Raw genomic sequence first — 27,261 nt, 5'->3', positions numbered from 1 at the left:
TCAGCGGCCAGCGCTGCAGCGATTGTTTCAGCGTCTGGTCTATTTTCTGCGCGAGCCTGAGTGTGGCCCTCAGGCGTAATACTGATGCAACAGTTATAATGTTGCAGCTTTGCTCTACTTGATAAAAATTTAAGAAAAAAGTCAACGTACGTTATTTAGAGCTCAGTGTTTGATGATATTTTATGATAATAAGGCTCCGTAAACGGCATTATATCTAGTATTGCTTGGTGTCCCCTGCTCTCCCCACAGTGTGTGCTTTGGTCTTTTTGCTTTCCTTTATGTGGCCACTGAGACACTCCATGGTTTTGTGACAAAACTCACCACAAGCTCTTTGTGTTTATCTTCTCCATGTATTTTTGCTCCAGTAGTTGTGGGGCCTCAGAAAGGTCAGTTGGTCAGTTAGGCACAAGGAGAGTTTTTAATTTTGGTGACATTATAGCCTTTCCTCTTTTGCTTGTTATTAAGATGTCCTTATACATACAGCTAAGTCTGAAGAAAAGCATTAGCTCGAAACATCACTTGTGGATGTTCTAATAAATTGCACTCAAGGGAGCTATGGTGTACAGGCCTTTTCTTATGTTTTTTATTGCTCTCTTTAGCTTGTAGACCATCCACCCTCAGGACAAACTTGAAATTGTGTCCAACGCTTTGATACTGTAAGATATTAGAAACATTATGAGTGTGTGAACAGCTGCTAGGGGGCTTTGTTCATGTTTCTGTTGGTTATTCTTAATCTGCCCAGTCTGCTCTGTAAAATTGTAAAATTGATTCATCAGTGACTCATATCAAATGTGGGCTTGTGTTTGCTTTGTGTGTGTGTGTGTGTGTGTGTGTGTGTGTGTGTGTGTGTGTGGATGGATAATGTTTTCTCACCACAGACCCTCCATCTTTCGCCCTCCTCCTTCTCCAGCTCCTTCTCAGCACAATGGAGAGTTCATACATCAGTGCAAACACAGATCTCCTGGTTTTGAAAAAAATAAAAACTATCCATCCTCTCATCTATGAATCACACTTCATTGTACACCCACACTGTCTTTTGCCTTTTGGCTCATTTACTTTGAATCACTGCATTTGATATTTAAAAGGAGAAAAACCTCTGGACACTTAAGTCATTTATGTATTTAGCATATTTGCTTTCCAACAATCTTAGAATACATTCTGTGAATCAAATGATAGGCAGAAGAACTCCAAAACAAACGTACAACAAGATGCTTTTATATTAGTATTACCTTATTGTCCTTTTATGACTAAGATGTTAGCAAACTTGCTGATTCTAGTGAACAACAACGGCATGGACATCCTAGTTTTATCACCCTTTTTGACACTTGTGGCAAAGGAATATTAATCTGTTAATGTTTCTGTTAATGTCTCGGCTCTGGTTTGGTCTGTAAATTACAAAAACTGTCCTTTGCTCACCAGTTGTTTGACTTTGCTGACCAGTTATTCCAGCTCTCCACTGTCCTGTGATAGGATGCTAGAGTACATCTGGCTTGTTGTAACCCCTGGGCCGTGAGCAAATGTAAACAGTTTTGTATGAACTAGTATTTTGGGAGGTTTTTATGAGAGTTGTTAAACCAGCAATTCAAAACGTTGTATTGAATGTGGCCAAAAGCAACTTAGAGCTACATCTGGATTCTCAGTGAAATCAGCAGTATTGGCAACCCTTGCAGTCTTTTGAAAAACAAAGAAGTGGCATGAAATGATGTGTCTCATTTCTACTGTTGTTATGCCGGTTCCTCTGCACTGCTGTGCTGTAGTAGACAGATAATCCTGACAAGCATGCTTATAGGATCGAAACATTGATCAGTAAACACAGATCACATGTCAATAAACACAGAGGGATCATGTTGATTAGTGACCAGGATTTTTTTCATTTACTCGCACAGATTTTCACAAACAATTTGTCTCTCTTTGACATTTTTTATCTTTTCATTTCATATTTGTACATATAGCACTTGTATTGTATAAAAATATTTGACATTAATTTGATTGACTTAGTTTGGTTTGCTGTTATCAATTTTCAATATAAGTTGTTGGCAACAGTATGCATCATTTTACCTTATTATACTGTACTTTCCTGTATGAAGCTGCCTAGTCTGTTCAGTGTAAAGTATATTGTGTACTTCACCTTAGAAAACCAGGAAACTCTGGATCAATATGTGATTGTAACTGAGCCAGAATGAAGCACTGAGAACTCATCTCCATGTCTATCTTAAGCCTCACTTAAATGAGAGGAGCGATAATAAAGGTCCTTGTAGTCATAGTCCTGAGCCAGAACACAAGCAGGGACCTGCAGGACAAAGAGGAAATATTTAAATCGAATTCATCCTTGAAGGTCGACAGACATATCAGGAAAACTTTTTTAAGTGCTGGTAGTGCTTCTGTCCACCTTCTCTGTGCACTGCAGTAATTGTAGCATCGTAGTTTTTTGTATCATGATAAACAACTTAATTTTTCTGCCTGTTACAGATGTTCCAGACTCAGGATGTTACATTTTACATCAGACATAAAAAGGTTGCTGTAGTTTTGGCAATGGAATGTGTGCTTTCAGTCATTTCAGAAAGACAAGGCTGCAGTGGCCTGAAAGAAATTCAACAGAATGGAAGCCCAATGAAGTGCTTGTATAATACCTTGTGTAATATATTTGTAGATGTGTTACATAATTTAATATGTCTTTGAATTTCCAACACACAGCTATTTGATCACATCTCCTGCTGCTGAACTGCTGTTTACTGATGTTGCATCTGCAATGATAATTATAACGCAGGGACAGACATGTGACAATGCGATGCCAAAAAAGGTGAACTTGTCACAATCCCTGTGGGCTGATGAATCCACTCGACCGGGAGGTGTCTTACATTTGTTATTTGCTGTCTAGCCAACAGCTTAAACGCCCGCCTAAACAGCCTTGAAAACCAGACGATATCACACCAGCTGACATCATATGTGGCCTCACTGTCCCAAAGGAGGCAAGAAAACATTTCTGCCCAATTATCTTTCAGAGGCTGACCTTCAGGTTGCTGTCGCACAGCCAACTAGCACCTTACTGGTAACCATCAAAGTGTTTTTCTATCCATTTCAGTGTGTTGGATTATGCAGGAGAGGGATGTGTATTTATTTAGTAGATGCGAATGTATCTCAAAATGCACAAAACCATTCATCTGTAACTTTGTTATGCCATTTTAAAATAGCATTATGCATCTCTATAAAAACTTGTATGGGAGTAGAACCATTATCATGAGGAATGAGCAATAGCAGGCCCATTTAGCGAGCACACAGCACGCTGGTGATAGAGGCCAATGTGCCCAAAGAGCATACATTTTGGGAAAAGACACCCAAATAAGACTGATGGCTTTACTTTTGCCCAGTGTCTCTGAAATGACTGCTGTAGCTGAACTGATTGTTGAACATCACTTCACACCTAAGCCAATGTGCCAGGTGACTGTGGCTATGAAATGCAGCATGCATAGAAAAGAGGATATTTTTCTCGCCTTGCTATTTCATCTTCCTATGGTAATGGGTTTCAGCTGGGCGGCTACAGATGACATTTCTGGGTACTGTCAGATTAATGTGGATGAAAGAAGAAGGGAGGATTTCTACTTTTTGTTTTTTCCCCTCAGTGGCGGCTGTGGTGATCTGTTTTGATAGGACGACATGACTGAAATAGCCGGGGACTCATCTCCAGGGGAGAGTCGGAGGCCTAGCAGGGGTTTTGACAACTGTACTCTGACAACACCCATACACACACTTTTTTATGGAGACATTTGAAGGAGCTTGTGTTAACCAAAAAAAAAAAAGTGTTCCCAACCAACTATAGGCTGCCCTGAAGTTGTAGCCCAGATAGCGTGTAAGTTTAGAAGCTTCAAACGACATTCAGTGTCTGTTAATGTAGAAAAGACGGCACTGAAATTGGCAAAACAATGAACTATGAGTGTTTTGAAAAGAGCTTGGAGCAATGATCTCTGCTGATTCTCAAGAGCTAAAAATCCCATTTATGATTTGCTAATGCTTTGAGTGATATGCTTATACTTACACAGCATGTATCTTTAACTGAATCTTGCAAACTAATAGTCACGCACTGAAAAGATAACTTCATTATGAGTCACATTGTCTAGTAAGAAATAGCTCATTTGCTGTCTATATGTGACAGGCAGACTTTGCTGGGAATAATGGAAGTATCAGCCTGTGGCATGAGCAGGAGCGCTTTAAGTACCAGCTGGAGGTGGAGAGGGCACTTGGTTCCCATATCTGCCCCTCTGATCTATGAAAGTCTTGTGTCAATAAATGGACTGACTGGTGGAAAATACATCTTCACCCTGTGTCTTTGTGGTGAAAATCCATGTTAAAAGCCACTTTGTTGGCTAGGCAGCAGGGTCGTTTGCCACACAGTCCTTGGTGGATGCTATTTGGAGCCTGGGGATGGGAACCATGAGTGCTGGCTGTTTATAGAGACGGGAGTGAGGGAGGATGAGGGGAAGAGATGATGAACAATGATGGGGGTGGAAGACGAGATGGACGGACATGTGCTGCAAATAATCTTACAGCCAATGCTGTAACATGTAGTCTGAAATAATTTGGGTAGTGATGGACAATTCTGATATTCGATTAAGAGTTTAAGTCAAAATATGCACTGTTTCCAGCTGGGCTTGCTATCAGTTATTGTCATTGTTCATTGATTTGCCAGTTACTGTTACGATAAATTGATTAATCACTTGGTCTTTATCAAAAAATGGTGAAATATGCCAAACACGTTCTGCCAGAGTACAAATTGACATACTTAAATTTCTTCCCCCAACCAGCAGTCAAAATACCCAAATTATTCAGTTTACTGTCATAGAAAATGCAGAAAACTAAAATTCACACTTTATTAGTTGTAGTTGTATTTCTTCTGCATTTTTGTTTAAAAAAAAGTCTTAATTAATCTGCTTTATGGCCACTTTTACTTACTTTTACTTTCTATCATTTCATAGAACAGATATTTATCGATTAATCAAATTCATAATTACAGATCAAGCGATAATAATCCACAGCATCATTAAATGCTTATGCTGATTTATCCGTCCATATAAAAATAAGCAGAAATAAATGAAACCACACATAAAGAGTGGAATCAGAGCATGTGCACAGATGGATGCATCATCACCATTCTGGCACATTCAAACATCTTTTGTTCATCTCTGCACTGCCGGCATGCTGCTATATAGTTTCTGGCCCTGACCCACTTTCCTTAGAGGTGGCTGACGTCACTGGATGAAATATCTCTTTTTGTTTTCAAAGGGTGCATCCGTGCAGCAAAACAGACGTGTACCATCTAAATCCTGTCCGTGTCTGTATGCGTCGCTTATACGTTGTTCCTGCAAGTGTTTCAGTTGATAGCTCACAGTGCAGCCACCTGGACAGTACAGTCGAGGCCTAATTTTAGCATCCACAGGCACAAACGCAAACTGACACTCTCTCTTTGTCTTTTCTCTGCCACATCGACACAGGCTGAAACACACAGTGAGGCTGAAGGTGATGGCTGTCGATGGCCATTTCTGGAGGTTTTCTTATGCTATGTCGTCTCTAGCTTTTGTTTGTGCTGCCAGGTAATGAGACAGGGGGGACATTTCCATAGACAGCGCCTTGCCTCTCTGCCTACTCTGTCAGAAAGGCAGAAAGGTTGGAAAAGTGGTGCCTTAAATCCTGAGACTATCAGGGAAAATGTAGGTGGGGAAAACTGACTAAATGACTTCTTCCTTCCTGTGCCAGTAGAGATATGATGTGACCAACAGTGGGAGACTCTGTGCCCTGCCTTGTTTGAGTTACATTCTATGACACTGTGTTTGTGTCTATGAGATTAGTTGACATCTCTCTGCATAAATGAAATATTAAAATGTTGCTTCATACTCATATCTTCACTCTCCTCTGCTCTATCTTTCTGTAACATACATGTGTTGAGACTTTGATATTTAGCTCCATGCAGGTCTGCAACAACAATGCATGGAGTAAAATGGATGCTGCATTCACATAGCTGCACATCACGTGTCTCCTCATGATATGAGAACATTTCTCTGCCTCAGCATCATTGCAGCATTGCACGGTCATTGTTAGTGTATCTGCCAGTCTTGAGCAGCTTTTCTCTCCTCACCTGCCACCCCCTCCTGCCTCTCAGGGCCAGGAGGAGAGATGAGTCACTCCAACAAAAAAGCCTTTTAAACCTCTAGTTTGCAATATGCCCATCTATCTCTCCGTTTGTCTACTGTGTTTCAGTCTGCCTGTCTTAGTGCTCGCCATTTCCTTGTTTCCTCCAGCCTGTCTGTCTGTAGGTTTCTTTTCTGTCTGCTTGTTTATGGGCCCGCCAGCCTTCGTCCTGTTCTACTAATTACTTGTCTCCTTGTCTGCCTGCCTGTCAGTGGATCCACATGCTTCTCCTCGTGCTTAGTCAACAGCTTGACTCAATACCCAAAACAACCCAGCGCACCGCTTTGACACTTTAATCCTGTCATGCCGTTCTCCTACCTGAGCATGCTCTGACATGCATACTACATAGGGTTATAAACACCAACATGTTTTACACTTTTAGGGTGAAATATAAATGATACAAGCACTGAATTAGATTTGGAAAATGTGATCAGCTTCCGAAGATATTGAAGCAACAAATGAGAGTTTAAGAAGATAATTGAATGTTTTTATATCTAAACATGTATACGAAAGCCATATGATTTTTTTTTTTTTTTTTACCAAAATGGGTATGTGATTTACATTTTTGTACATATGTACCCAGACTATGATGTCCCTTACAGTTCGCGGAATTGCATTTTCTGGGATAGCGAAAGCATGACCCACCTTACTCTTCCTTCTTCTGCCTCTGATTAGCTTACCCTGACATTCCTACCCTGACCTTAACCAGTCTTTTTACCTAAACCTAACCAACCCAACCAACAAATACAACAAGTACTGGCCATTTAGAGGGAGAGTAGGGTAGGTCATGCCATCGCTATCCTAGGAAATGCAAATTCACTTCCAGTTTAACTCTCTGACTCTGTTGCTAATGTAGCTTAAGCTAATGTACCAGAAACTCCTGGCAGAAGCAGACATATGCAAACCCACAGGAAATCACAATCATCGATAACTATAGTGCACATACTCAATTACATCGTTTAGTTGTAGACTGATTTAAAGCAATATTTACTTATGGTACTCCAATAGGAAAGCAACCTACAGTTGATTGATTGGACAGATTCACTGGGCATTGGACAGCAGGAAGTTTCCTCCTAAATCAAATCCATAAATGTGATTGCAGTGTTGGATTTTATTGTGTGTTTCTTTTACCAAAATAACCAACTGCTGCTTTTTTTATCAGTGTATTTTTAAGGGCCGAATTAACCACCAAACACATAGTGGCATGCCACCATATAGCAACACTAACTGTCTTATTTGGATTGTCCGCCTGACATTATTTCCAATATATCCTTGCCCTTAAGTAGTAATATTTTAAGTATTTTCTAGATTTAGAATGGAGGAGTGCTGTCTAAGTTGACTTTCTTAGGCTTAAAATTTGCCGATTCAACAAAGGGAGAAAGGTATAATTGCTGTGTTTCAAGATGGTCCTTTTTATTAAAGGCAGTGTTAATGCCAACCTCTTCCTGTAGGTTGAAGGGTGGACCTCACAGTTAAAATAATAACACACTCTTTGCTGCTCTGGGTGTAGTTCCTCCTGTTGTGAGTTTGCTTTCACTTCTTGGATCCTCTCTAAAGTTAGCTTCCCACTCCTCCAAAATTATCCCCTCATTCTAAACTCTTTTCAGAGACCAGATAAACATTATTTTGAAAAAAAGTCCTCAGAAATTACTGTTAAGTCCTATAAAATAATAGTCTTTGTGTGTTTTTTCTGTAGGTGCTTCCCAGAGCTAAATGTTTGAATGTCAGTGTGCTGTTGCTCATCAGTTGTCATGTAATGGGGTTTTTTTAGGTTTGGCAGTGTCCTGTCCTGTTTGGCTTTATGTCCTTTGGCTTTTCCTAGAATTACATTACTGTGTCTTGAGATGAGACCACTAATTACGTTAGCACTTGCGCTAGCATCCCTCTGAACGGAAGCCATTAAGTGTGTACCGCACGCTCTGTTATTTCCTTCTCCGCTTAATTAACCCCTGCCATACACATTCATGTATTCTTTCACATCAACGTCAACCAGTCACATTTAGGTCCTGCTTTACTTTAAACATGGGATAATAATTTATTGCATTATTTTCAAAGTATGCTGGTGGGTTGAATCATTTGTGAAAACGAGAGAGATTAAAATATTAAGCCTTAGAATGATCTGAAGAATTCAGGTTACATTTTTCTGGTTATTTATAAATTGTATCATTAGTGTGAGTTTTTCCCAACTCCAAATAGCCAAATAGAGAAATAAAAATCTGTAGACAATAGACTTTTTAAAAGAGCAGCAAACAGATACGCCATAAGGCAAGTCAGTAGGATGTCTGTTGTCTGTATTCTGCTCCTATGCCTCTTTTTTGCATAATTTTTGACAATCTGCCAGCTGTTTTTGTTCTTCTAATTTATATAAGTATATACTCAACGTATATACTTGTATAGAATTAAATTCTGATTTAAAAAAAATCAAAGCTATAAAAGACTTTCTGAGGGGACACTTGTTCATGTGCTACACTTTCACCTTGACAGAATGATTTTACTTATAAAGTAAGTATAGTATATTCAACAATAAAATGACAGGAAAATATCGATAAACAAAGACAATGGGGGAAGGGTAAAGACAGTTACAATGAAATAAAGTGTAATGATAATGCAGATTTTAATCCCATGTTGTGCAGAATATAGACTTTGTGTAGCCATGGTCCTACTGCAGTGTGCACACTGTCACCTCGGAACAAACCACTCTTTCATTAGCTCAGCTGTAAACCTGTCAGCTCTAGCTTGGGGGCAATACTGGATTTACAGGAGAGGGAAACAGACCTAAGGGAAAAAAGAAGAGAGACCAATAGAGGGGCAAGAAATATAGAGAAATATTTACTGAAGACATCAACTTAAGCCTGAAACAAGATGTCAGTGTAAAGAAATGTGCTTCTGACAAATTGGATTAAACGCAGCCTGCTGAAATGGAAGCACATTTTAAAAACAGACAGCTCTCGGAATCTTAAAAATGCGTTCAATTTGGTTTGCCTCGATGGTCCCTACGGTAAAAATGAAGGTGCTGCTATGATGCAAGGAGAAAACTAGTCCTCATGCAGAATCTAAACTTGCCACGACAGGAAAAAGATGTTTCTTATGAATGACGTCAGGCACAAAATAAATGAATAAACTTTAAAAAAAAAAATGAAGCAGCTGTTGAAATAATTGACTTAGCAATGTCAAAAAGAAACTATAGAAGCTGTCACTGCAATGTCAAAACTTTATGGCTTTGCAGAACAGCTGTTGAAGGACCAATTAAAGCTCCCTCCCTCTATTAAGCTTCAAAGTGAGAGGGCACACTGCATCCTCATCCTGAGACCTCTGACAGATGCCTCGCCAAGATCAGTAAAAGTGAAACTGTCAAGCCACAGACTGAAAGAAGAAATCTGTGGTCTGGCTTTACAGAAATGAAACCTTCACTACTTTCGGGGATAAAACCTGATCTCAGTTATGGGGAGGAGGTGTCTGTATGTAAGCACGAGTGTGCAAATTTTCTTTGTGCAGTAGCAGTAAAATACAGCAGAATGTCCAAACAACACATACGTACTCACAAGCACCCACACAGACAGTATGATAGTTTTTGCACTCTCCCTACAAAAATATTGTTCTTTAAAAGATACTGAAAAAAGTATTGCACTTGGTCATTATTTGCCTCGTTCATTTCCCAATTTATGATTGATTTGGAACTGTCCAACTTGTGAGATATGTTGCACGTCTCAGTTTATAATCTATTTACCCTCCGTCTGAGAAATGACTGGTAGCTTTTATAGAGACAGGTGCTGCTTCCTTACATTTGATCACCTATAGTGTTAAGAATATTCATCGAGCTCTGTTTCCTGATATGAGTGCATGTCAACATATGGGGCTCTAGTTTCGCAGACCGGGCGAGGTGGGGGCGCAGCGCACCTGCGCTTCGCCAACTGGGTGTGGCCAGGCAGATTTTGTAAGTTTGGCACACCATGCGCCTGCTGCAGCTACTCCTCTTTCCCACCTCCGTCCCTGCTACCTGTGCAAGTCGGAAAGAGGGAGGAGAGAAGGCGTGGAGTGGGTTTTACACACATCACACCAATCAAATGAGCCCCTCTCCTCGCCCTTAAATGCGCCGTGCAAAGGCGTAATGACAGTTTACTCAATTCGCCATGGCAGAAGAGAGCAGCAGCTCAGACAGCCAAACTTCTCCCAGAAGGAAACTGATGTTTTGATCCGGGAGCTCCAAGTTTGCTGTGTCCGAATATACGGAACTGCGAGCAGACCTCCACGGGCTGATGATGCAAAGGTAGCCTGGGAGGAGGTCACCACAATTGTAAATCAATGTTGCGTTTCTCTCGTGCGCGCACGCTCTCTCTTTCTCTCTCACAGTCTCACTCTGTTTCTTTTCTTTTGACTTTTCTAAGATGACAGATGCTGAATATATACTCCCTATCTGATGCTGTGGCTGTTTGTGGTTGGCTGAGAGGGATGTGAACTCATTACTTTGCAGCTGTGTTAATCAAATCAGGTTGGGTTTCCATTACGCGTGCCAAACGTGCCAAACGGTGCCAATCCCCTTTGATCTGACATCAGATGTGACGGGACAGTCGATATAGAGATACATTTATGTGCTGATTGCAGATACTTGCACTGAATAGTGTTTTTTGGGGTATTTATTGCATTGTTAATGTGCCTGATATTCTGGAAACCTGCCTGTGAAGTTTTGGTGACGTGTGTGCACTGTCCGCTGGTCAGCCAAACTTCGGCTTACACCGGCTACGCTCCCCCTGTGCTGACAGTAGACCTGGTTTCAGCAGGTGAGCTTTTAGCGCATCTTCGGTGAGGCCTTTTGGCACGAAACTGTCACTGCGCCAAGCTGGATCTGTCGACACCTCCCCCTGCTGCGCCGCCACACCCATCTCAGCGCACCTCGGTCTGCCAAACTACCAAACTGAGCGCGCCTCGGGTTGCGCTGCTCAAAACTAGCTCTGCGCAAGGTTCACCACCCTGTGCTGCGCCGGGAAACTAGAGCTCTCAGAACGTCTGCAGGAACATGTGTGCCTACCTTTTATGTATTTAGGGATAAGCCTTTGTATTTGTGAATGTGTGTGCTTTTCCTCTGAAGGTGGCTATTTACTTGAGCTGTGACAATGTCCGTTCACAGGATACAAGGTGGAATATGTTAGCAAGATCAATGAGAGGGTACGTCTCGGTGCGACTCCTCATGGCCTGCAGGTCTTTCTGGATTGATTTCCCATTTTGGCTGCAGCCTTGCTGATGCAAAGATTAGCGTAGTAAAGAAATTGCATGAAATTTAAGAAATGATGACATTTGTCTTTAATTCATGAATGAAGTCACTGGTGTTGAATTTGAGCACCAGACAGACACAGATCAAGAACAGGATCATGATACCTTGTGTGTTTGTGTGTGTGTGTGTGTGTGTGTGTGTGTGTGTGTGTGTGTGTGTGTGTTGGGGGGTAGTGAGAGGTAGCATCAGGTTCCTGCTTCGAGGCTCAGTGTATACTTGCATGTGGTATGAGGAAGAGATAGGTTGGTCATGAGCTGATGTGATGAAAGAATGAGAGTGAAGGAATTACCAGTAAAGAAATGGAGGGGGACAACTGGGCTTTCATCTGGGGTAAGAACAAGCCAAGAGCATGTGAGATCTGTTTGTTTGGCATAATTGTAGAGAAAAATTAAATTAAATTTGATCAAATTAATCATACTAAATTTGTTTTGGAACTGGAATAAACTAGAGATGGATTGTGATTTGACTTTCTTCAGTGAAGGAAGATCATTATAAATTATTGGACTGGAAATTGAACATGGAGCTATGTAGTTTCTCTTGCTCAATACAATGGAGTTGATTGTTGCTTCAGTCTAGTGTTGTCCTGATAGTGTAGTGAAGCTTGAGTTGTTGTTGTTGAAAAAGATTTTGTGAAAAACTAGAAAACACAAACCATGTCTTCAAATCTGTAGTGAAAACTATATTTTTCATTTTGTTGAGCGGAGAAAATTAAGCTCAAACTCTGAAATGGGAGGTTGTGGTGTTCCATGTGTGGACAGACTACTTCTCTTTTCTTTGGAAGCAGCTTTTATCACGCACCCACCTGGGGTTGGATGTGCATACCGTCCATTTTCTTTACAGCAGAAAATTTAGTGTTTGTTTCAAGGTCCCGATTTTGCATTTAAGGCTTTCCCCCCCCCTGAAAAGTTACTGAAACTTTTCTTAAGGCCAGAACACACTGTCAGACTTGTTGCTTAATGATAGCGCCGCTGAGTGGCTCCATTAGAGCAGCTGTCGATCATTTGCCTTGGTCTAAACCATACCATCATGTTTACAGTAGATGTGGTGGGTCAGTTGCTGACTCAGGCGAGTCAGCACATAAGGGATCTCCCCTGCTTTCTGTAGCATTATGGATTGAAGTTTTGTATATGATCAGCTGTCTGACCAAACAACAGGTTTCTCTGTGCTCCACAGCTCTCCACAGCGATTCTTGTTAAATTCTTGGCGCATTGATTTCTCACTGCTAATGATTTTTCCATTCCAAAAAAGATGCCTTGAGGATTGCAAGGCTGTCTGTCCATCTGGGATGACCATGAACACAATTTTAGTTTTAAAAGCAAGTGTTTACCTTCACAGGGATGCAGCCAGTCACTCAATAATACATAAAAACGCTGTCTTTAATCTCCTGGATGACAGATGCAACACAGCTGACCCCACCTGCACTTTAGCCCACCCACAGAGACCATCTTTCAGTCTCTTTTCATGCAATAATTCACCCCTCGTTCTCTTCTTTCTTCTCAGGATTGAAAAAACGTACCAGGAAGGCCTTCGGGATACGGAAGAAAGAAAAGGACAATGACTCCACGTAAGTGCTGATGCTCCTTACTGGTGTGCTGCATGAACGCCGAGCACATCAGTTGTTCCACTGCTGAAAGTACAATGATGCTGTGCAGTGGAGCAGAGAGCTGACTGAAACCTCTGAATTTGAGTTATTTTAAGAGGAACAAATATTGTATGGCAGCAGGTCTTGGATATATGTTACGGCAGAATGAAAGGATTAGCCTAGATTTACAGGATTAGTATTAAGTGCAGGTTTCATCAAATCAGTGTTTGACAGCTGCCTCCATTGAACATGCACAGTTTGAGAGTCCGCCAGTCAATTATGAGCCACAGTGGTGTATTGTGTATTGTACTGTATCAATGGATCTGTTAAACTCCCAGGATGAATCCTGTGTGGTATGTTTTTATCGATTTCACAAAATAATGACCAGACTTAATCCATAATATCCCATAATTTAGACTATTATCTGTAATTTAAAAAATGTTCTGGGGGCGTCGGTCGTGTAGTGGATAGTGCCGGCATGTACAGAGGCGATGCCTTGCTGCAGCGGTCACAGGTTCGACTCCGGCTTGCAGCCATTTGCTGCATGTCACCCCTCGCTCTCTCTCTCACCCCATTTCACTCTGTCCTGTACATTAAAGGCAAAAAGCCCAAAAAAATAATCTTCAAAAAAATGTTCTGAAATAATGAAATACAGTGAAATCAAAATGAGACATAATAGACCAGTTAGTTCACTCATAAAGTACGTGGTCAGCTTGCAGAATCTTTGTAAGCTCAATGGTTTTACAGCCAGTTTGTGACTGTGCATGAGACACTTCGACTTGCTGTTAAAGGATTGTGTGCTGTGATATCTGAGAGTGTGATGTGTGAGTGAATAAGTGTTTGAGTTTGGTGGCGTGAAAAGGTTTTCCTTGAATACCCCCTTTTAAATATTTCAGCTTGACTAATTAGCAAAGCACTTGATTTGAAGATGAAGAGCTCATGTGTTAAGTGACTTTCATGCGCTCCTTTCTTCTCTGTTTCTTTAAATTCTCACAGGGGGTCCCCAGACAGAGACGGCGGTGTAAGTAACAGAAAATATTTAATATATATCAGCCAGTTATTTCATTTATAAATTAACTATTCACTACATGTGTGTTACTGGAGGAAATTAAGACTGGTGATTGTGAGGTTGATTATTTATTTTGTGTGTTCTTTTTACTTGCCAGGAACCCCACGAGGTTGAATCGGTACTGAACTGTAGTCTGTAGTCCTTTGGAGTAGATTAATCTCTAGATTAGTTAGTCTAGAGCTTAGAGGTTAGACTGATTAGAGACATCACAGCACTATCTTCAGCTCAGTCAACTGCCAGTGTTGCTGTTTCAGCTATCGTTTCATTAGCAGGCTCTCTATGGAGGCTTTGAGGAAAAAAAAAAAAACATAAAGGGCAACAGGATATTCCCCTGAATCCTTTGGGATAGCTCAGAGAGACCTAAATCTTGAAATATTATCCAGCACTGTTGGACAATTTGCAGCGTGCTGGATAATAACAGTAATCATCGTCATCATCAGATCGTTAGTGACCAAGTGCAGAAAACAAATTACGGCCTTGTAAAAGGGAAATAGGGAACTGACTCTCATATGACATGACTTCCAGAGTATGCAGCATCAAGGTTTATAGGGCAGAAATAGTTGCAATACAGTTTCACTGAACAGTAAAAAATACATTCATTGGTAGTGCAGTAGAATATAATGTACCCTCACTGTCCGGGTGGGATTTTAATCAAAGTGTCTCTTTCTTCCTAGTCTCAGAAGAAGACCAATGGGGCCCCTAATGGCTTCTACGGAGATATCGACTGGGACAGATATGTAAGTAATAGGATTACTATTTTATGCTGATTTTAAACAATGTTTCAACATGGTCGGCACCAGCTCACCCTGAAAACTGCTGCTTTGTTTTAATTTGCAGTGAACGGGCTTATTGTATTGATCCATATTATTGTAAAATCAATTTGCTATTGACAACTCTGTAAACAAAGCATGTTAAAAGGGGTTACAGATAGTAAGTCAAGTCGATGGGTTTACTATTTGCAACCTTCAATTACATACATTTTAGATCCAGATCATGACTTTGTCAGTATGCATTTGGTCGTGTTTCATTGAGCAGGGAACATAGCATTTGTTAGGACTGGAAGCCTCAGTACAACATATTGATTAAATGTGTCAACTGTAGCTTATTAACTGACAGTACTTTTTGAAGTGACTGCATTTTGTTTGTTAGCATTGTATTGGCCGAAGTGATATCACAGCATTGTGTAACTAATAACATCATTCACACTCTCCAAGAGATTTATACTGAGTCCCTCTTTGTGTTTCAGAACTCTCCTGAGGTGGACGATGAGGGCTACAGCATCAGACCTGACGAGGAGTCGGAAGAAGGAGATATCCTCTGCACTGCTTGATTTGTCATCTGATAGAATTAATTTGTCCTATTTTTCTCTGCCAATTTACTCTGGCCCACCAAAAATGGATTGCTTTCATTATTAGTACAGGATTTGTTAAATTGGTGCTCACTGATAGAGATCAGTTTGTGTGGTGCATCATTCTGCTGCAGCTGCCAAATCAGTGGAAACAAATCTATAAAAGCAATTATCCTCATGTTGAGAAAAAAAAAAAAAATCCACTCACAAAAAAAAACTTCACTCGATGTACGTACAATGATGTCAAAGTACATCAACTGCTTATCAAAATGTTAAGGTAATGTGGTGCAACGCATAACACAGCTACAGAAGAATGATTCATTGATGCACCAGATGTGAGCAGGAAGTGCAGAGAAGTGTTTGAGAAGAGCCCCATAACGTCTTTCTGAAGCGTGAAAATATCACTCTAGTCAATACACTGATTCCCCAGACAGTCGTCTCATATTGAGCAGAGGTGATGCTCTGTTTGTTACGATGATGAGACTGTATTCATCACTTTGCAAAACCCTCTTCAGTGGGTTGAAAATTTGATCTGATTAAGGGCATGCACCTCCATCCTGTGGGCAGGCATGCACCAAATTTAAGTTGTAACTTGTATTAGGTTAAGGTTAGGATTGCCCGACCTGTCAGTTAGTTTAGCCGTAATATTTAGGTTTCAATAGGTAATGGGTACTCCACTTTATCAGCCTTGCGGAGAGGTTATTTTTGTTTCTAGTGTAGACCAGGGAGGCTAGTTTTACTAGGGATGCAGTTCCTGAAATAATCATATAATGGCCTTTATAATATTATGCAAGCTGAATGTCAAGATATCAGTTTAAGGATGGAAAGAAACATTGCTTTTCTTTGACGCCACGCTACCACCCATCACCAAAAAGCCCCACTTCTTTTCCTCCGATGAGTCGGAAGAAGAGGAGGACCACAGGAAGAAATTCAAAATCAAGATCAAGCCACTGCCGGCCGATCGTGTAGTGTCGGCGCCCTCGGTCGACGAGCTCAAAGCCTCCATAGGCAACATAGCCCTGTCCCCGTCTCCTATGGTGAGTGGCTCTGACGTCACTGCCCTCTCACTGCTGGCTCTCATTAACAGATGGCTGCTTATTAGATGGTTTAGGTGGTTATTATGTGCATGTGTGAATCACTCCTGCTTCTGAAGATGTAAAATTAGATTGTTTTTTTGTGCACAGATATGTTGGGCATGCATGTGAGTTGTTCATGTTTTTCCAACTTAGGTGCTGCATGATGTTGTGTGTGCTAGTATCTATTGAGCTACTATCTTTCTCTGCAGTGGATGGATGGATCACTGCTTCACCTTTTTCTGGTCTTTACATTACAACACAACTAGTTTGTTTTAATAATCCAGTATTGAATGTTGCGTAATGTCTCTGGTTTAAACCCTGGACTAAAATTACAATTCATGTCTTTGTGATCAGTGATAGCAGCTGATTTATGGTTGTTTGAATTCAACAAATTAAATTGTAACTCTTGTGATACTTGGTCAGCGCTGTCAGCGACCTCGCTGTTCTCCTATTTTGTCCGTTGTCCTTTAACACAAGACAGATGTCCCGCCATGACAGAAACCACAGAATAACAGGGCGTGAAGCTTTTTGTTTGAAGCGATGCAGCTGAGTTAATGAATCCAAATTTAAGCACACATCCCCTTCATGTAGCCTGTAATCAGTAGTGGGACTCTAAAACAGGCTTTGGCCTCCCCTGCGTACCCATGATCCCTTCCTTCTTCAGTGAGGACAGTTAGCTTGGGTGTCCGCCTTAAATAATTCAGGTAGGAAAGTGAGGCACAATGAACCGGTGTGTCGGTCCGCTGTACAGTGAGATTGCTTGTGGTCATTTGAGCTTGTGGACTCAATAATTTAATCCAGCCTCCCCATGTTTACCTACTGACTCCCTTAACCTGATCAGGTGTGAAGGTCTTTCCATGCTGTTAATGGTTGTGTGCACGTTTGGAGTTGATAGGACACATCGGTTGTTTTTGCCACACTTTGCTCTCAACCTACGCTGAGGTGACATCACATTAGACTCAGGGAATAATGATAGACATTTTCTCACTAGTTCCTGGTATATTAACAGTTAATCAGTTTATCGGAACAATGACAAACAGATGGATCTGTAATGAAAACAGCTCTGATAATATGACAGATTTGGTTTTGGGGCTATTATTCATTGTAGTATTATCCAGATGTGCTGATGTGTGTTTTTTTTCTAGACCTTGAGTCATCTGAAATAAGTTTCCCCCAACATCGTCTAAAAATTCACCTCGTGCAGTCAAGTCACCTGAATGTTAACCAAAGTCATGCCACTGGAATTACTGGCCTATAGTTGCGATTACGAAACTGGCACTTTCACCTCTACCAGTTCAAATTAGCATCACGTTTGCCGGGGCACCGCTCCCCCCTCCCCACCCACACACACACACACACACACACACACACACACACACACACACACACAGATAAATTACATGAGTCACACAGTCACTCCCAGTCCCTGGCAACTCTGGGTAACCTTGGCTATGGACTGACAATAAAATGGTCTGATGAAAAGAGGAAGAGGGGCCAAGTGTTAACAGGCCTCCAAAAGCAAACGCTGCCTCTTTCCACTGCTTTCTAGTTCTCCCTTATCCCTAAATTGATCCTGTAAAACATTATTCCCAGACTAAAAAAAATTATGACTCGCCTTATTTTCAAAAACAAGACTCACAGTTGACAACAGCCCCCAGCCAATTAAATATCGCTGAGATTCCCTCGACTAATAACCGAGGCTCTACATTTTAATGCTCTTGCTCTTGGGACTCTGCAAGTAAAGATGACATTTCATTTAAAAAGACGCTGACAAGCTCTCACCCCAGCTTTGAAAAACCTGATATGCATACCGAGTATTATACATACCTTGATACAGAGTTTCGTATTTAGAGGACTGCGTGAGCTTAATTTCTGTGGTAATATTTGGCATATTCTGTATGAATTATGCATATGTACACAAACTTATGAGAGGGACATGACGATGCATTTTAGCAGCTTATTTCACATAAAGCCTTAGCCAGGATTTGGTGTTGACATCATGTTAGGAGGAGTAGTGGGTAATGTGTAGGTGGAGGGCTGAAGAGAGCCATAGTAATACGCCAGCTTTATCAGTCTGTGTTAATGATTGCTGTTGATGTAGATGGCTGCCTACTTTGTATGCAGATGTTTTGCTTTGCCAGCGTTAATATACTATCCCCACTAGTCTTCTAACTGTTCCACCCTTCTCTTCTTTTTTATTTCTCTCCTATCTTTTTCTTTTTTTTTTTCCTTCCATTTGCTGCCTCTAATGATGCTAACCTCTGTAGAGGAGTCCGGTAAGCCTTTGCTTTGCATGCTCATGTGTTTTATGTCTTTCTTTTCTTGTGTGCTCTTTTTTATTTGCTCATAAAATCAGCTCTGTGCTGCTGAAAATAGAACCACGAGTGAAGCAAGATATCATGCCAGAGTGTAATAACTATAGGCTTATTATTAGCCCAGCATTTAAAGGGCAAATGGCTAATGCTATGTACTTTGTCTTTTGATGTGAGTGTGTTTCATTGTGGTGTTCTACTGTATGTAGGCAGATTACAGTACGTGCATGTGTGTGTGACTGCTCAGCATTTTTATGCCACATGTTGATTTGTTTGCCTTGGTACTTGGAGTACAAGCGCGCCAACTTTTATGTTGTTTTCCGCTGAGTAAGACATCTTAAATCTGATTTTAATTGGTTCTGGAGTCTTGAGCTTCCAGCTCTCGGTCAGAATGACACAACTGCAAGCAGCAGACGAGGCAAGGAAAAGGTCAGGGAGGGAGTTAAGATGCAAGAATTTAAAAGAATAGGCCTTACGTCCCATATTATTCCTCAATTTTCTTATTGTGTTCTAACATTTCAACCAGAACGGCTTCATTTAAAGACAAACATCTTATTTTTATGTTGAATTGGTCATATTTTATAAAGTGTGCTATTACTGTAGCCAGCCACTGTGCAGTCAGGTTGACACAGAGAATCCCCTCAAGCGAAGTCACTTTACAGCTCAGCTGACTCTCTGTTTAGACATGACTTGCCTCAGTTACAAAATGTTTCATTACTCTTGCACCAGAAGCAAAAATGCAATATTGGAATTTCAAAAATGAAACAAAAAAACTGTATCTCTATTTATTTTGTATTTTATAATTACTATGAGTGTGTTAAAGACCAATGTTAGTCCCTGACAGAGGCTAAAAGGTCACAGTGTGTGACTCTACATGCTTCCTGACGTTCTTCCTGTTTACATACAGCAGAGAGACAATGATTGGTCATGACAAACACGGCTTTAGCTGTGTCCTGCACCAATTTACCCAATGAAATGAATCCCCTCCACCAGCATGTCCCACCCCCTTGTTGCATCACTTTAATCACTCATGGCTCACTGCACAACTGGAACAAGCACAAGAGTGAGGGATGGAGGAGAGAGAGAGAGACAGTTGATGCGAGACAGAGGTGACGCAGGCAGATGGAGAGATTTTAGCTGAGATGAAAGAGACCAAGGGGGCAGATAGAGTTTTTTACTTATCAAATAAAGGGAAAGAGATAAAGATAAGGGAGGGGATTGAAGCAGCTCCACAAGATATTTAGGATGATGTCCAGTCACAGCAGGTTCAGAGATGACATGAAAGGTTCAGGCAGACATCCTTATTTATCTGACGCCCTTGAATTGTTAGACTTTTGTTTTTTCTCACCATCAACAGAAGAAGGGGGTGTAGGCATCAACACAAACACAGACCAGTTTGAAAAAGTCCTGATATCCTCTTGCTTTATCATTCAGCGGCTTATTGAACTATCTGCATTAATGCTCAGAAAAACCTCACACCACACAAGGCTGCATGAAAAAAACTCACAAAATCTAAAACAGATAAGCACATAACGCCGTCTTTATGGATATGTTATATTCCTGATCCCCTAATCTGACCGACCAGGCCAAATTTCTTCTTCTCCTCATGTATGATGTCTGCTTTACTGATTTGTCACTCTCTGACCAGGTGTCTCTTCTCTCTTCCTTTTTGCTGGTCACAGAGACGTAGCCCGGTAAGTGTCCTTTTCTTCCGTCTCCCTGGGGTCAGGCTAAAAAATATGTCACATGCTTCTTGTACCCTTTTGCTCCTCACCCTGTCCTCGGTGTCGGTTGAATAAGACAGAAAATGCGTAGGTGGGTTCAGTGGCTGAGGTGACGGGTCAAATCTGTTAGCTAATTTGCTTTGACATTAATATTTAAACATAAAAATAGATATATTTTTTCTTAGATTCTCAAGATCACTAGCGTGCTTGTTTTTCATCTTGAATGGCTTCATGGTTGGCCTCTCCAGTGAGAGAAAATTTGCACTTTTGACAGCTGGACCCTTTGATGTCTTACTTCAGTCACTCCCCATCGTCGTGTCTTCTCGTCTCATTTGCTCCTGCCTCTCTTCCCTCTCCTCCCCCTCTCTCCTCATCTGCCCTTTGCCTTTTTTGGCCTTTTGCGGCCTCCACATGATGAATTCATATACATGCTCGTGCACACACAGGGTGTTTAAGATCACAGCATAGAGGTGATATTATTGTGCTGCTGCTTCTCCAACAACACAACTCATTTTGCTTCCATGCGCTTCAGCTTTATCAGCCTGACACCCTCTGTAGTATCAGGGGGGACTTCTGAAGACTTCAAAAGCATGTTTTGAAAGCTTTCCAATATTTTTTTTTTTTTTTTTTTTTTTTTTTTTGGCTTTGACACCTCAAACCACTGCTCACAGCATAGTTAGGCTACTTCACTGCAGGTAGCAGTTGCCATTTTCTAATGTGACACTAACAATGTTATTGTAATTGAATTGTGGAGTTATTTATTGGGGTTACTTACTCACCTTACTTTAAAGTGAATCCCTAATGGCAGATATTTTTGCTTTTGCATCTGATATACAGTAGCTGCTGAGGTGATTTATTAGAGCTCTCTGTGCCATATATCACCTAATGTGCACTGTTCTGTGGCTCACTTATAAAGCCTAAGAAATGTCATTTACAGTTCCGTCAAAGTGAGTATGAATATGTACTGTAGTTGGTGAATACCCAAGAAAGACTTTCCATAAGTCTACCACTAAAATTTACCTGGATATAGAAATAAGAAATGTTTATTAAAATGCAAAGTAGCTATTTAAATAGCTGCAAGATGTATTTTCATTTGGGGGTGGCTTAGTGGCCGAGGGGTTGGAGCACTGACTGTGGACTGCAGTGCCCCTGGTTAACGTCCAGCTGGTGACCTTTTTGTATCTCATTACCAATCTCTCTTCCCTCATGTCCTCTCATGTCTCTTCTGTCTACTGTCTAATACTAGCAAACTTCTTTCTGTATTACAACCTGCTCTGTGCTGCTGTGTTTTAATGCCTGCTCCTGTGTAGCTTGTAGCTGGTCAGGTACTTCCACAGGTCTCAACAGATTGAGTCAGCCTGTGGCTCAGGTTCTCCCTCTGACCTGACTGTACAACCTATATTATTGCACAGATTAAACCACACAGGTTTTTATATTAAAAGAAAAGTTGTTGTTTTTGACTGCCATGCATTTACATTTAACATTTTTCAGTGTATTCACAACTGTTGTACATAGATGAGACTTTAATGTAGGATGCTGATTTTAGTCTCATTTCTGTCTTGTTACAGGGTTTGAAAAGGAACACATCCAGTAAGTATTAGTCATGTTAATCCCTAGGCCAGGTTCACTTTTAATGATAGTGACTTCCAAAGGATGTGATGCAAGAGCCACATTTGCTAAACAGATTTAATTCTGATTCCAGGTGAGGAGATCGCCAGACCGAGACGTGTTGTTCCTACTTTACCCACTGTGGCCCCCACACCAGCTCCAGCTCCAGCACCACAACCTCCCAGGTATGTAGCTCACTGTCAAGGGACAAGCCACTGCCACTCAATGTAAATGTGCTGTTTGTATCATACTGTATGTGTCACTGCTGATTCCTTTGCTTGTTTTAAGGGCATTTTGCGGCTAAATCTGTATACAACCTCAATTCCAAAAAAGTTGGGACCCCATGTAAAACGTAGAAAAAAACAGAATGCAATGCTTTGAGAATCTTTTTCAACCTTTTTTTTTTTTTTTTTAAATTTTATACAGTACAGAGACAATAAACTTCATGTTCAAACTAACCAATTATTCTGAATTTGATGCCTGTAACACCTTCCAAAATAGTTGGGACATGTGCAACAAAAGACTGGGAAAGTTGTGAAATGGCCAAAAAACACCTGTTTGGAACGTTCCACGGGTAAACAGGTTAGCCTAGAATACAGTATTGAATGCCCGCCACCTTTGACCCCTCAGGCTGCACTGCATCAAAACTGACTTGATTGTATAAAGGATAGAACTACATAGGCTCAGGGACATCTTGGAAAACCATTGTCTGTATACACAGTTCATCACTGCCTCTACAAATCCAAGTTAAGACTCTACCATGCAAAGCAAAAATATCTTCAACATATCTTCAACAAAATCCAGAAACACCACCAGCTTCTCAGGGCCCAAGCTTATCTGAGATGGACTGACACAAAGTAGTAGAGAAGTGTGCTGTGGTCTGACGAGTCCACATTTCAGACTGTTTTTTTAAAATCATAGACATCATGTCCTCCGGGCTAAAGAGGAAAAGGACCATCCAAATTGTTATCAGCACAAAGTTCAAAGCCAGCATCTGTGATGGTATAAGGGTGTGTTAGTGCCCATGGCATCATGGGTAATTTTCACATCTGTGAAGCCACTGCAAATGCCGAAAGGTACAGGTTTTGAAGCAACATATGCTGCCATCCAGATGACATCTTTTTCAGGTATGTATGCTTATTCAGGCAACACAATGCCACACTCGCAGGTGTTACAACAGTTTGGCTTCATAGTAAAAGAGTGCAGGTACTAGACTGGCCTGTCTGCAGTCCAGATCTGTCTCCCATTGAAAATGTGTGGCACATTATGAAATGCAAAATATAACAACGGAGACCCTGAACTGTTGGGCAAGTCTTCTATCAAGCAGGAATGGGAAAGAATTTCACTTTCAAAACCTCAATTATTAGTGTCCTTGGTTCCCAGACGCTTACTGAGTCTTGTTGAAAGAGAAAGTCATGTAACACAGTGGTAAGCATACCCCTGTCTCAACTTTTTTAAAATGTGTTGCAGGCCTCTAATTCAGAGTGAGAGTATATTTTACACAAAACACTCAATTGTATCAGTAGGAACAGATATATTGTCTTTGTACTGTATTCAATTAAAAATTCAGCTTTCCAACTTATTTGGGATTGGGGTTACATTTACACCTAACTACATAACATGCCTTCCGAAGAAGGAATTTTCACTTGTTCCACTGCACATTGTTTTGAGAAACAGTATCTGTTTTTATTGTGTCTGAGCTCACTCTCTTTAACTGCTTTGTATCATTCAAAGATAGACCTTTGAGTTGTAAAGCAGTGCAGTAGATCTGCTGCGAGCTGTATTCTTTTGCCACACAGTATTAATGCAGTGCACAAGCTAATGGAACTGATGGCAGTGGTGATGTTCTCGGCAGGTTACAGTAATCACAGTCATGTCTCAAACTGTATTTTTAAGTGTTCAAATCTTACATGTATGTTTTCATTTTGGAGGTCAGAAGTGTCATATTTTGAAATAATTATCTCTTACACAGTGTGGAGCTTTCAAATGTCACCATCAAGCATCATTAGGCCTTTTTGGGAGTTTGGTCAGTCCATCCAACCGTGATACATTCTATCATGGTCGGATGGACTGGGAATTGGAGTCACATTAATCAGCGTTTCAACAACTTTCAGCACCTATTAGTCAGGTGAAAGGGGGAATTTTCTATTAGTCACATCTTTTTATATTCTTTCTCAAAGGTTACCAGCATCCAATGTCACCTCTTTAGTTGTCTCACTGAAACCCTCTGCATATGACTCAAGGCTTTTCTCACATGTGCTGAGGCTGTCTAGCTTGGCTTAATTAAGCAGGGACCCTAACTGGGATTTGATCTACTTTAGTATTAACTGAAAAGTTGCTAACAGCACTAAATATTTTTAAAAGAAGCCTTAATATTGTTGAAAGAAGGGAACTTCTATAGGCAACACTCTTGATATATCCAAAGGCTGTGAGATAAACACGTTATGTTGTGCTTCTAACATAATGGCCAATAAACTCAACAAGATTTTGTTTAGATATCGCACAACCTTTGCCATCTTGCAAAAACATAAGAAGTTTGATTCAAACATTGTGTTTATTCTGCTGGAGGGCCACTTGAGGCTTTGGTGGATCTGCGGAGCTGTGACAGTGTTTATCCACTCAACAACACTGTGATGCTTTGTGTGCTGTGGGAACATAAACACATGCTCTTCTAGTGTAAATGCTGTCTTCTAGCATGAATGCTTGTCTTTATAGTTTGTATTGTATTCATTGTTGTTGTTGGGTCATTCTTATTGTTATTCTTCTACTTATGTTTTTGTGGTTTGTGTGAATGTTAGTTTTTAGTGTCCACATGTGTCTGTGTGAGTAAGAAAAAGAAATATGCAAGTGCAGTTTTGTGCAACTTTGTGTTTTTATTATTTTATTTGTAATCAGTCATTGGTTAAACTACTTGTCAGTCTCCTGCTTTAGTTGTTTTTGATCTTTACATTACAACATATTCTACCTCTAGAGTTCATTGTGTTTTAAATACAGCGCAATCCTCATAATTTGCTTATCTTAATAACTGTTGAAAATTAGTTATAATTTTGACTTATATTAAAGATGTTTATTTGTTTCATTGGATTCCATATTCCCCCCTGCCATAGCAGTTGCTAACCTTCCTTCCATCCACACATGTCCTTAAAGATGTCCAAATATAATCATAATACATTAGAGAAAGCGAAGTCTTAAAAGAAAAAGATGTAAATATATATATTTTTTAATCCAAGCAGCTTTACATTTTTTTTTATATCTTAACATTACCAAATCATAAAAATAGAAATATTAACAAATGGGTCAAACTACCTCATATAATTTTAAAATGGATAATACTTGCAGAGAGTGTGATAACTAGTAATTGCAATAATACAGCTACAAATTCATGTAAACTAAGCCAACAACCAAAAAAAAGATAATAAAACTGTATTCAGCCACATTATCTGAACAGTATAGTGGTTTTTGCATATTTGCATTTATTTCTTAAGAATGTAGGCATGGGTTTAGGAATAAAGTACCATTTATCCACATACTAAGTGGAATAAGTATGTGTTAAAAGGTATTTTACCTGTACATGACACGATGACGGAAGCTATAACAATATTTACAGTGTGCAATGTGTACAGTGTTTCCTAAAATGACCTTCTGCAACTGTTTTGTCACACAGCGTCTCCTTTCACATTGTCCTCTGTCTGTTTCAGCAGTCAACAAACACCAGTCTCTGAAGACACCACAGCCTTATTTGGGCCTCCTTTGGAAACAGCCTTTGGAGAACAGAAAACTGAAGGTAACCCTCATCTCTGTGTCTTTGTCACTGTTTTTCTGTCTCTGTGTACATCTTTGTGTCTGTTGTTAGAATACATCCGTGTTGACTGTTGTTACCAGCATTGTTGTTTTTGTCTGTGATAGCAACACAATGAAAAAGGCTTTCTGAACACACACTTATTGTCTCTTTAAGGCTGCCAGCTAAGCCCTGCTTGGCTGTCATAGCAGATATCCTCTCTCTCTCTCTGTCTCTGTCTCTCCTCTCCCTCCCTCTCACCTATTTCTCTAACATCATTGTTCTTCCCTCAGGCTCTCTGTGCAGTTGTGGATTCTCTCCATCTGCAAAGGTCAAAGTTGAAATTGGCACTGGGGGGTCATGTTCACGTGCACAGTGCAGCTTGTTAATATGCAGACTCTGCTGCCACCCGCTCTCAGCCAATCCAGTAGGATTTAGCAGCACAGGCTGTGGGAGAGCTCTTAGCTGTTACGCAACTGCCATGTCAGGCATAACTAACATCAACTTGACACAAATTCCCTTTGTACAGTTATTCAGACATATAAAAAATCTCAATGTGTGTGACAACTTTTTACTCATTATGGTTTTATCTTCAAAAGATCATAAAGAGTGGGGGTGTGTGATAAAGATAAAATCTTTTCTCTGGTGTAATTTTACACTTAGTTTCAAGTCGATTAGGTACAGTTTGCTAATACTAATACAGTTTAATACAACAGCCCTACAATAAATCCTACCCTCACGAGACCTACACAGTAACGATCAGTGTTACAGTGTTACTCTGTAGAGAGACTGCTTTGAGGTGATTCCAATATTTTGTTCCCTACATTTATAGTAGTAACAATGTATCTATTATTCATTTTGTTTCCAGTTTATTAGGTGCATGGAAAGCAAATGCAGTCTAATACAACAGTCCTGCAATAAATGTGCTGATAATAAATGTGCTGATTCAACTTTATGGTAATCTTGGAGGAAGTATTGAGGTGCCGTTGAACTGTACTGCACTATACAGAGAGGTGTTTCTGTTATTTAGCCCACGCTTATTGAAATAAATTTGAGCCTTAGCCCAAACCTACAGTAGGGAGTCTGATGGCATGATCCCCCCTGAGATTTTTTTCAGCAGCTATATGCACTATTTTTGAGCCATTTGAGATAATAGAATGCCTAAAAATCTGTACACCGTTAGGGGGAAAAACATGATTGTTGCAAAGGAAGAAAGTCATCCTGCAGAGCCTACATCCTATCTTATATCTAATTGATTTCCAACTGTCTTCATCATTCTGACACTTTTAACACAGCAAATGTTGAGGATGACTCA

General features: G+C 40.4%; 1 protein-coding gene across 14 annotated transcripts in view; it reads left to right on the top strand.

Moving 5' to 3' along the window:
- The window catches only part of sgip1a (SH3GL interacting endocytic adaptor 1a), an 88,747-nt gene that overhangs the window by 38,848 nt on the left and 22,638 nt on the right, over positions 1 to 27,261 (top strand). For 8 of the 14 annotated variants that reach the window (XR_007450259.1, XM_049589008.1, XM_049589014.1 and 5 more), the window contains 9 exons: positions 12,950 to 13,013; positions 14,028 to 14,052; positions 14,775 to 14,837; positions 15,347 to 15,410; positions 16,307 to 16,485; positions 20,519 to 20,530; positions 22,129 to 22,150; positions 22,263 to 22,353; positions 25,867 to 25,952. Coding sequence is in view for 13 of the 14 variants with exons in the window: in XM_049589008.1 (XP_049444965.1) it covers positions 12,950 to 13,013; positions 14,028 to 14,052; positions 14,775 to 14,837; positions 15,347 to 15,410; positions 16,307 to 16,485; positions 20,519 to 20,530; positions 22,129 to 22,150; positions 22,263 to 22,353; positions 25,867 to 25,952 (606 nt within the window). In the remaining variant the exon portion in view is untranslated. Of the gene's footprint in view, positions 1 to 11,653; positions 11,780 to 12,949; positions 13,014 to 14,027; positions 14,053 to 14,774; positions 14,838 to 15,346; positions 15,411 to 16,306; positions 16,486 to 20,518; positions 20,531 to 22,128; positions 22,151 to 22,262; positions 22,354 to 25,866; positions 25,953 to 27,261 lie in introns of those variants that run through there. The other 6 variants (XM_049589015.1, XM_049589018.1, XM_049589007.1 and 3 more) reach the window with 4 other exon arrangements.

Source organism: Epinephelus fuscoguttatus, linkage group LG10, assembly GCF_011397635.1.
Source record: "Epinephelus fuscoguttatus linkage group LG10, E.fuscoguttatus.final_Chr_v1".
Classification (NCBI taxonomy): domain Eukaryota; kingdom Metazoa; phylum Chordata; class Actinopteri; order Perciformes; family Serranidae; genus Epinephelus; species Epinephelus fuscoguttatus.
The sequence above is the reverse complement of the archived record's forward strand: the minus strand, read 5'-3'. Positions and strand labels throughout refer to the sequence as shown.